Genomic DNA, 11,508 nt, shown 5'->3' on the forward strand with positions numbered 1-11,508 from the left:
AGTGTCCGATTAACATACATTCCATTACAAATTTGACTCACATAAGGAACTTGAATGATTCATGAGAGGTCAGATCAAAAGTGATATATATAAATGTATAAAGCACTTGAATGTTCATATGAAAGAAGAGTAAGAATGAGAGATCTCTCCAAATTTTTAGTCAAAGATATTTTTTAACAGAAAAATTATCTTTTTTAAAATTTTAATGTATTTGACAATTTTTTAAAATAAAAATAAAAAACACTAAAATATAAATTTTAAAAAAATACGATTATCAACTTTTTTAAAAAGACTTGTTTTTACTTTATAAAAGATATATTTTAATAAAAAAAATAATTTTACATATAAAGCTCACAATAGTCAAAATAGAATAAGATACCATGTAGTTTACACTCTATCTCAATTTTATTTGTGAAGTGAAAATTTTTTTAAAACTCAATCCTAAGTATAAAGTTTTAAATTTTACTCTACACATACTCTATCCATAAAAAAATTAAATTTTTTTAAATAAATATAAAATTCAATCCTTCTATATTCAATATAAATTAATAAATATAAAATTAAAAATTAAGTTCAAATTAAAATTACAAATAACATAATTATTAATTTTTAATAAAATTAAAATAACAAACAAAAATAAATATTTTGTCTCTTTTTCTAACTCCAAATTCTTATAACTTAGTAATATAATCTGTGTTTGTTGTTCTTCTCTCATCATCAAAGTTGCTCCGAAAATGATGAACAAAAGGTCTCAAAACCAGTCATTATCACTCTCTCCTCGCCTTTCTTTGTTGCTTCCTTAGCCTGTCTCCGCTGCGTGCTCCTCTGCCTGGTGCTGTCCCGCCTTCGCCGCCCTGCCTGGTGCCGTGGCGTCTTCTGTAGTATTTTCTTTTGTCTGTAGTGTTTGAAAGGTTTGCGGCATCCCTGCTGCTATCTGTGGTGTCGAGTGCGCCAATTGATGGTTTACAAAGCATTGGACTGGAAAAGGTAACCTGATCTCAATACGCGGCTGGCTGCTCGATTCAGGAGTAGAAAACTTAGTTGACTGTGACATGTTTGCTGCATTTTGAGACTTGGCTGCACCTCGCCGTGCTCGGCTTCTTGTTACAAGTTCCGCCACTGGATCAGGCTGAATTCCAGCAAGGCGCTTTGAGTAACGGCGAGGAAGATTCATCTCCTTTGGGGGAAGTTGCTTCGCTTGGGAATCTTCTTCAGCACCCACCACGCCTATATCATGTGATAAATATAAATGCAAGAATAAAACTAAATTGTTGAAAGGCAATATTATATGAAAAATTCAGAAGTTTACACTCAGCACAAGTATTTTCAGAGATTGGCGTAGAAGCATATTCTCCTGAACGCGCAGGTTTTGGAACTTGTTTCGAATCTGAGCTCAAACCCATGGTATTGGCTGAAAAAGGAACAAGTAAACAAGAAGTTAATCAAGTATAAATCTTTTGATTGAAATGGTTTTAAACAGAAACAATTTTAACAGAAGCAAAGGCCAGATAACTACTCATGAAAATTAATTAAGGCATCAAAAGGGTATGATATATCACAATGAGTAATTAACTACTCATGAACATTAATTAAGTCATTTGCATTTAAATGTATAGTTGAGTTATCTTGATTCCTAATTGCAATATTCTCAATAAGAAAGAAGAATAATCTCACACATATTTTTCTTCTATTTCACATTTAACATCAACTCATTCACAAAGGATTCAATTGATTGTTTCATTTTCCAATTTTCGGAGATGTTGCAGACAAAAAAATGCTTACAGGGAACTTATCAACAACACAGGTAGAGAAATTGAATGATTTATGAGAGGTTAAAGATGATATATATAGATGTTTAATGCACTCGAGTGTTTACATGAAAGAAGAATAAAAATGAGAGATTTCTCCTCAAATACTATTGAAAAGATTAACAGCAGTCACAATTTTAGGACAGTCAAGGTTCATTTATCATGTGTGTCCATACAGATATTTATAATTTAAATTTAATTCACAGTCCATTAAAAATTTGACTCACATAGAAAACTTGAATGATTCATGAGAAGTCAGAAGTGATATATATAGATGTATAAAGCACTTGAGTGTTCACATAAAAGAAGAGTAAGAATGAGAGATCTCTCTTCAAATTCTATTAAAAAGGTTAATCAGTAGTCACAATTTCAGGACAGTCAAAGTTCATTTATCATGTGTGTCCATACATTCAAATTTGATTCACAGTCCATTACAAATTTGACTCAGATAGAGAACTTGAATGGTTCATGAAAGGCCAGAGGTGATATTTATCCTTTATAATTTCAAATAATTATTTTTTTAATTTCAGGACAGTCAAAGTTCATTTATTATGTGTGTCCATACAGATATTTATAATTCAAATTTGACTCACAGTCCATTACAAATTTGACTCGGATAGAAAACTTGAATGATTCATGAGAAGTCAGAAATGATATATATAGATGTATAAAGCACTTGAGTGTTCACATAAAAGAAGAGTAAAAATGAGAGATCTCTCTTCAAATTCTATTAAAAAGGTTAATCAATAGTCACAATTTCAGGACCGTCAAAGTTCATTTATCATGTGTGTCCATACAGATATTTATAATTCAAATTTGACTCACACTATGTTACAAATTTAACTCACATAGAAAACTTAAATGATTTATGAGAGGCCAGAGGTGATATATATAGATGTATAAAGCATTTGACTGTTCACATGAAAGAAGAGTAAGAATGAGAGATTTCTTCTCAAATACTATTAAAAAAGTTAACCAACAATCATAATTTCAGGACCGTCAAAGTTCATTTATCATGTGTGTCTATATAGATATTTATAATTTAAATTTGACTCACATACAGTCTGATATAAATTTGACTCACATAGGAAACTTGAATGATTCATGAGAAGTCAGAGGTGATATAAATAGATGTAAAAAGTATTTGAGTGTTCACATGAAAGAAGAAGAAGAATGAGAAATCTCTCCTTAAATATTGTTTGTTGAAAAGGTTAACTAGCAGTCACAATTTTAGGACAGTCAAGGTTCATCTATTATGTGTGTCCATACAGATATTTATAATTCAAATTTGACTCACAGTCCATTACAAATTTGACTCAGATAGGGAAGTTGAATGATTCATGAGAGGCAAGAGGTGATATTTATCGTTTATAATTTCAAATAGCTATTTTTTTAATTTCAGGACAGACAAAGTTCATTTATCATGTGTGTCCATACATTCAAATTTGATTCATAGTCCATTATAAATTTGACTCAGATAGAGAAATTGAATGATTCATGAAAGGACATAGATGATATTTATCCTTTATAATTTCAAATAACTACTTTTTTTAATTTCAGGACAGTGAAAGTTCATTTATTATGTGTGTCCATACAGATATTTATAATTCGAATTTAACTCACATAAAAAACTTGGATGATTCTTACTTTTGAATTATGAAAAGTCACATGTAAAAAAGAATATAACACATATACAATAAAGTATAAATTATACCTTATTGTCTCTAATATACTAAACTTCTTTAATATTTAATTTAATTAAATTTTATTTATAACTTTTAAATAAATTTTAATTTTTTTCCTTCAACACTTTTAATTTTTTTCCTTCAATAATTTTAATTTTTTTACTATAGATAATTATTCAATTTAATTTTTAATTTTGCTCTTAATAAAAAATAAATGTACTTAGAATGAAAGTAATGTAATTAAGAATAAAATTAAGAAATAAATTTATTTAGAATGAGAATAATGTGATTAAGAGTAATTTACTTAGATGTAATTAAAAAATATTAAATAATTATTTATTGTAAAAAATTGATATTATTAAATGATAAAATTAAAATTTATTTCAAAATTAAAAATAAAGTTTAACTAAGTTAAATAATAGAGAATTTCGATATATTAGAGACAAAAATGTATAATTTATATTTTATTGTATATATACCATATTCTTTTTTTTTCTTTTCACAAGTTTATGTACTAACTATTCTACAAATATTTTATAATAAGTAAAAAATTTTAAGAATAAAAAAAATATTGTAATTATACATAAATCATGGGCATTTCCTGGGTTTCGCTCTATAACTTCATAAATCATGGGAATCCTCACATGTTTTACTAATTTTGGTTTAAAACCTAACTTTGTCCCACGAATTATGTTCACCAGGATGATTTACTCAATGCAAAATATATAACCATGAATCGTTGTATTCCTCAAGATTTTACATTTTTTCTAAAAAAATTAGAGTATAGGCAACGATTTATGTAAAAAGTGGGAGGACAAAAATGTTATTATTTTTTATTTAGGACAATTTGATAGTTTTTATTCTCAGTTAGTTTATTTAAAGGAAAAGTATATGGAACCAACTAATAATCAGCCAAGAATGGAACAACATAATTAATTATAATTAGTTTTATTAATTTATAATTTAATTTGTTTTTTAAATTATTGTTGACCACGTTCAAAACATGAGGGAAAATACGCTAGTGATAGGAGAGAATCACGGAACAATACTTTGATCATTCATTAGTTGGTTCCATATAATTAATTATGTTTTATTAATGCGTAACACATGAAACATAGAAATCATATCGAAAACCATCCAATTTACAAGAAAAAGAGATATCCGTGTGCCTATTAGTAGCAACATCCGGTTAAAATCACCGGTGCCTCTGGTTTACCAGTTGGCTGATTCTTGATTTATATAGAGTTGGTTCCCTAGCATTGTTGTTATTTAAATAATTTACCCCAACCTATAATAGATGAGAAATCAAAATAAGAAATACAAATTGAATATATATATATATATATATATATATATATATATATATATATATATATATATATATATATATATATATATATATAGTATCGAATTCAACCTAACTCATTCAGATAGGGTTGGCAACTCGACTCGCAACAGGTCAGTTGAGAGCGAAGCCGATTGAACTACGAGTAGAATTTGGTGTGAGTTTAGTCCTAATTCTACCCAATTTACCTGTATCTCTAATATATTATGGTATACAATTAAAAATTATTATACGTGTATAATGAAATAGATGAAGATTGAACCCACATTTTCTCTTTTTTGTAATTTTAATATGAAATTTATCATGATTGTTACTTTTAATTTTAATATAAATTTAATTTTGTATTTTCTATTTTATTAGTATGTTTATAAAATATAAAATAATTAAATATTGTGTTCAATTGAAAAATTTTGATTTGTTACAACTAGGGTCGAATAAGGTGCAAGTGTGCAACTTTAGGGCATGGGTAAAATTAGAATTCAAAAATTCTCAACTTGGATAAGATATGTTTGAATTTTAGCCTGCAAATATAATACATAGTCTAAATTCTACCCTATCCTATCCATTTATATCCCTCAAGTTGATCCGTGAACCCGTGGACCGAAAAGGTTTAAACAACCCATTTATTTTGCAAATTGAACTGTTCTGGTCTGTAAATATTTAACTCAGGTTGGACTCTCGGCCTGTGTACCCACCTCTAACTGCTCTCTGCTCTGCAGGGTTCAAGGATTTGACTGCGTTTGGATTCTAGACAAAATTGCAGAGATAAGGCGACAACAAGGAGACAGCGACACAGATTTTCTATCTTTAGGACACAAATTGTAACTTGTGTATATGTTCATGTCTTTATCTCTACGACCAAATGATTCCTACTATCATTGCATATCTATATCAAAGACAATATCCGAATGAAAGATTCATGTATATCAGTTGCTGTAAATATTTTCCCAGTCGTATATATTAAGGCCGAGGGCAAAATGAACTCCAGCAAGTCACATACTAGTGAACCCAAACATATTAATATAATAACCGAATTTAAGAGAAACAAAGAACAGATATATGAGGGATAGGCAAATGGAATAATAATCAAAAGTCAAAACTAATCCAATTCTTTTAATAAAAACTTGAAAGATACAATGCCACCAACCATTCATCTCTTGTGCAAATATAAACGGTATTATGGAATATCATCCTTTTGCTCACAAAAATACACACTAGAAAATCAAGACAAAATTCCTTATAATTAATGCAAGCAACAATAATTAAGAAATGAAATCAATATTACAATGCATTGCTGGGTTGCGCGGGTGAAACTCTCTGAGTTTTACACCTGTAAATGATGAGAATTGATAATTCAGAGAAGTGTGTTAATGGGAAATAAGAACGTGTTAGACGGTGGCTACATGATCTTATCTTTAATGGGAGTGTATTCAAGTTCCTACCTCTTCAAATGGAAAAATAATAGCAGAGTAATTCACCTGTTACACTGTAATCTGGAAGCATAATTATGGTTGTTGCAATTTGTGCACATCCAATCTCCACTACGCCATTGCTTTGCTCTGATAATTCAAACAGATAAAAGTAATAAAGTAATAATGCTAGGAGTAGGAGTGTATAATATCATCATTTAAGAGTTGACAAACACACAAAAAAATGTCTTCAATATTATATTGAGCTTATGTGAGAATCAGAGGAAATTACCCTTTTCCAAGGAGTGCAGGTGTAGAAACTTGAGGTGGAAATAGAGTCGGTATTGGCAACGTTGAAGCTATGCTTGAGTTTATGCTAGGAAATGACGGGAGCACTCCAGGTTTTGGATCTCCACTTGTCCCTACTACTTGGTCATTAGTCTGCACAATAAGTGTAAAAGGGAATAAGAAATTCAAAGAGAAAGAGCATTAGCTATGATGACAAACGAGATCTAAAATCACAGAAGAATTAGAAATTCAATTAAATCCCCAAAAAAGTCCTTACAGGTCCCACGTTCAATCTCTTCTTGTCCCAGTCATCAACCAATTCTTCAGAAGCTAACCGTTTTGTCCCAAGTGCTTTGAACCAAATAAGTGTAAACAGCATGATGTTAACATCAATCACCACAGGAAATTCATTTTTACCAAAAATATTTCTCTGTAGTACTGTAATGTTCCCAGAAGGAACACCTTATGTATCTTGCACCTATAATATATACACTAACTTTAAAAAGAAAGAAAGGCATACCAGGTGGAAAAGCGTCGCATTTTTTACACTGCAAAAAGATTCAACATAGAAAGATATCAAACTTAAAAAATGAATACTTCAGTGCTTGTGTAACTCTACATCATTTATAATTTATAAGTAGAATTCAAGACTCTACCTGCGAGCGTGAAGAGTAATTATGGAAGCCACAATTACAGATCCAATCCCCATTCCGCCACCCCTTTGGTACAGATAGGTTTTGACTGTTGGAATTTTCAATGGGAAGTCCAGAGCTATAATTTGCACCAAGCAGCCATAGGGGAAGTGGTTGGACACCATACTTATCTGATCCTAACATCGACCAATTGGAACCTAAGTGGAGTGACTGAGGTGGAGCACCGGCACCATTGCCAATCAATCCAATATTCAACTTTTGATCTGGTCCCCCAGGAGCCCTGGAGAAGTAATTTGGATAAGCAGGGAAAGATGCCCCGGTCATTGCAATTGCTGGCATAGCTGCTATCTCCTTTGGTTGTCCGCACTTCTTGCACCTCTCTCTTGATGCATAATTGTTGTTAGTGCAGCCTATTGATCCATAGTATAAAACCCATCCCCACAAAGCATCCAGAGGGAAAGGAAGCCAAGCATACGCACACCAACACGTCCCACGCACACCAACCCGTCCATTTCACACAAAAATACACATACAAAAGCACAAATATCTCAACCTAGTTGACAGCATGTTCTTCATCTTAAAGTTCAATACAAAATCATAAGCCAAAAATAAAAAATCAAATGCAATGCTAAGCTGTTCATGATTTTGTCAACTACCGGGAAACTCTAAAATAACAAAGGAAATGCACAACTCAATTTGTGGTGTTGACTACATAAGGTTCTAAAATCACTATCCTTGAGAGAAATCAGGTTTTAAAACTAATTACATAATAAAGCTAGCCTATGTTGTAGTCAATACCCTGGATTTGGATTTTCATCTCCATTCAATTTCCAGTTTCCAGAACAACACTCAAATTCAAGTTTGCAAGTGTCTCCGCATAATATATGAGCCAAATTCAAAGAGCTAGTTGGTCATTAGTGAACTGAATAAGTGATGTTTAGTGACTAATTTTGCTTATTTTCATTTCATTTATGCATCATATCCCCACTAACAACATTGAATTCAAATATACAAACATATAGGCACAAACCGCAAAGCATGAATATCATATGAGAAATGTTAACATGACAGTATGACCACAGACTCCCATCCACCATTGGATGGATCATGGGCTCCATACATCCAATCCAACAGTCGATGAGAGTATGTGGCGACGGTGCCCCTCAATTGTTAGATTCAAAAAACATTACTCAACCCACTATCTCAGTTCTGTTCAGTATCCAATCAATTTGTAAAATCTCTCCACATTCAAAAACAATTACTAAAGCAAACAGAGATAAAATTGACAAGAGAGGATAGGGGGTCTAACCAGTGCAGATCCAATCGCCAATTCGAGGTAGCCACTTGGAATCAGAAGGGGTTTTGGTATCGACAAGGATCCGTGGCTGCTTGCAACGGTTACAGAATGATCTGAATGCGTAGTTTCTGTTGTTGCAGCTGCTACAATCCCAATCCCCATCTCTCCCTTCCCCCATTCTCCTTCTTCTCTCAATCCTCAACTGCCTCTGCAATAATCCACATTATCATATATACTTAGTAATGTAATTACAATCATAATCATAATAAACAGTTAGGTGAAAAATGAAATGCATATGTTGTGTAAAATAAACGAGAAAGAGAAAGCTGAAAGCACCGTTTTTTTTTTTCCTCTTACCTATTGGCAGATAGAGTGAAGATGGAAGAAGGCGATGGAACGGGATGAGATGAGATTGTGAAAAATGAGAAAGGATTGAATGAATGAGATGGTGATGGGAGTGATGAGAGTGGAGGGTGAGATTGAGAAGAATCAGAGCATGAACTGAAAACCCTAGTGCGAGTGAAGCGTTTTCTAAGAACAACACTGGTGCATAGTTTCAACTTTCAACTTCCATTGTGTATCTCTCTCGTTCTAATAATATAAGTTTAATTTTAAACTAAAACAAAAAAAATTCAAAAGATAATAGTGATATTTTATAAAATAAAAAATATATATATAATGTCTAAAAATTAGGACAAAAAAAATAAAAAATGAGAATTTATAAATATGCATTGAAATTGTAAGAAAAAAATAATATGAAAAAGTAGATATAGAAGAAACTTTAGAACACTATGTTTAAAGTAAAATAAATAGTGTTTCTCATTCAACTTAAGTGATGTTGCTAGTATTTTTTTGGAGGTTTCTGGACATATTCAAATTGACACCTCCTTTTTCAAATATTCCAAGTTATAATCAAAACCAATCGAGCTCTTTGAAGGCTTATTTTTTTAAGTTTAGTTTGTAACACCGAATCTCTTCACCAATTGAACAACAAAGAACATTTATGATCTATCGTTTGGAATGAGATAAGCTAAATAACTCTTCTTTCACACTAGATTAGCGTCTTCACAGAAAAACAGATAGTGCTTGAGTGATTCTGGATTTGACTTGCAGATTGGAAAAGTTGTCAGAATGATAGGAACTGCGGGTGGATGAGAAATTAAACAGAAAACTTACTATGGAAGATTTTTTACGCAAAGAACAAAATCTTGTGAGCGATTTTCAACTTTCATAAATGGCTCCAACTGACATCTGTTGCATGAAATTTGGACAAAATTTAATGGAGGTATGATAAAATTGGTAGGCAATCATGTACCTTAATGTAACATCATATGTTTTTACTCTATTCATTACCCATTGAATTGTGTCTTAACCTTCTCCTGAGGTTATGTAGAGAATTCGCTAAGCAATTTCTGGAGGAAAAGGATTTGAGATTAATACTTAGTTCCACTGTTTATTTGACAAAAATAGGTCTTTCACCCATAACAGATGATAACTATCTGATAATAGTGCCGCAGATGGTGGAACAGTGAAGGGGTAAGGAGGAGGGATTCATGGTTTACCGAAGATTCAGATATCACTAGAACTTTCCAACTAATGTATTTCTCTACAACTCGCCTTCCTTCAAGAATACTTTGCCAATCCCAAGAAGAAAAGGTTCCTACTTCTATTATAAGAATAGAATTAAATATGAAGTATTTACCATTAAGTATTCTAGAAAGAATAGAGTTAAGTTGAGTCACAATTTTCCATCACTGTTTATCCAAAAGAGCCAGGTTTTGAGTCATGAGATCTTTGAAATTAAGTCTGCCTTCTTTCTTAGGCCTAGTAATCTTATCCCAACTAATCCACACCATTCGTCTTTTAGAATATTTCTTCTCCCACCAGAACTGGGTTAGAATACTATGAATTTCATTTAGCAAGCTGTCCAAAAGTTTAAAATATGATAAGGTGTATATTGGTATGGCTTCACCACCTGTTCAGAATAATACATGTCTTCCTCCATTAGATAACAAAAACATTTTCTATCTTTATGTCCTTTTGAGAAACTTATATTTGATTGAATTGAAGGTGACTTTCTTAGAACGGTTAATAAGGAAAAGTAGGCCCAAATATTTATCCTGTGCACCTATGTGAAAAATATTCAATTGGATTGTTAAGGAGGTTCTAATAAGCTCTAGAGTGTTATTACTGAAGAATATAGCCAATTTATTAAAATTAACTCTTAATCCACTGAAATTTTTATAAGATTCCAATAATTTTAGAATAGAGGCATAATTATTTTTTGAAGTTTTGGCGAATAAAATGGAATCATCAGTGAATAACAAGTTATTTATAGTAAGGTATCTTTTATTTATCTGAAATTTCTAAATGAGACTATTTTACTCTATTTTGTGTAGCAAGAAGGAAAGTCTTTGTGCACATAATAAAAAAATAAAAGAGGATAGAGGATCAACCTCTATTTGGTTTAAAAAAATCATAGAGTTAACTATCCACAACAATAGAATAAAAAATGGTTGTCAACAATTTACAAATTCAGTAAATGAATTTCAATTCAAAACCCAACTTATCCATAATAAACTATAGAAAATGTCATTCTACTCTGTCGTAAATTTTACTCATATCAAACTTGAGTGTCATTTCATATTTCAAGCCTCAATTTTTTGTTTAAGATAGTGCATACATTTGTGTGCTATAAGAATGTTATCAGAAATAAGTTTATTCAAGAATGCACTTTGAATAGGGTTAATTACCTTGTTCATACACCATTAGAGTCTGTGGACCAGTACCTTTGAAATAATTTTGTAGACAACAGAGGATAAACTGATGGGACTTATCTAAGTGATATCACTCACATTTAGAATTTTTGGCACTAGACAGATATTGGTGTGGTTAAAACTTTTTAAAATTCTACCTCCAGCAAAAAAACTCCTCACAATTCGGAACACGTCTTATCCCACTATATCCTAGTAGAATTGGAAGAATTTAGCCGTTATACTATCCTCTCCTGGTGCACTCTGAGG

At 31.4% G+C, this 11,508-nt stretch overlaps 2 protein-coding genes across 3 annotated transcripts; both read right to left on the reverse strand.

Annotated features, from left to right (window-relative positions):
- Positions 1 to 650: 650 nt before the first annotated feature.
- LOC114924386 (uncharacterized) lies at positions 651 to 1,416 on the reverse strand. The gene is made up of 2 exons (XM_029288795.2): positions 1,310 to 1,416; positions 651 to 1,227 (listed from the first exon to the last, which is right to left on the reverse strand). Exons 1-2 carry the CDS (start codon positions 1,401 to 1,403, stop codon positions 800 to 802), a joined length of 522 nt encoding a protein of 173 aa, XP_029144628.1. The 5' UTR covers positions 1,404 to 1,416; the 3' UTR covers positions 651 to 799.
- Positions 1,417 to 5,918: 4,502 nt separating this feature from the next.
- LOC112791449 (ranBP2-type zinc finger protein At1g67325) lies at positions 5,919 to 9,108 on the reverse strand. Of its 2 annotated transcripts, none has more exons than XM_025834294.3 (8): positions 8,843 to 9,108; positions 8,498 to 8,693; positions 7,192 to 7,598; positions 7,056 to 7,083; positions 6,813 to 6,886; positions 6,540 to 6,688; positions 6,317 to 6,397; positions 5,919 to 6,168 (listed from the first exon to the last, which is right to left on the reverse strand). In XM_025834294.3, the coding sequence occupies exons 2-8, from the start codon at positions 8,661 to 8,663 to the stop codon at positions 6,120 to 6,122; spliced, it is 954 nt and encodes a 317-aa protein (XP_025690079.1). In that variant the 5' UTR covers positions 8,664 to 8,693; positions 8,843 to 9,108; the 3' UTR covers positions 5,919 to 6,119. The 2 variants fall into 2 exon arrangements, with proteins under 2 accessions (XP_025690079.1, XP_025690089.1); XM_025834304.3 differs by having other exon boundaries at positions 7,192 to 7,570; positions 8,843 to 9,069.
- Between the last annotated feature and the right edge of the window lie 2,400 nt (positions 9,109 to 11,508).

This window comes from Arachis hypogaea, chromosome 1 (genome assembly GCF_003086295.3).
Source record: "Arachis hypogaea cultivar Tifrunner chromosome 1, arahy.Tifrunner.gnm2.J5K5, whole genome shotgun sequence".
NCBI classification, from domain to species: domain Eukaryota; kingdom Viridiplantae; phylum Streptophyta; class Magnoliopsida; order Fabales; family Fabaceae; genus Arachis; species Arachis hypogaea.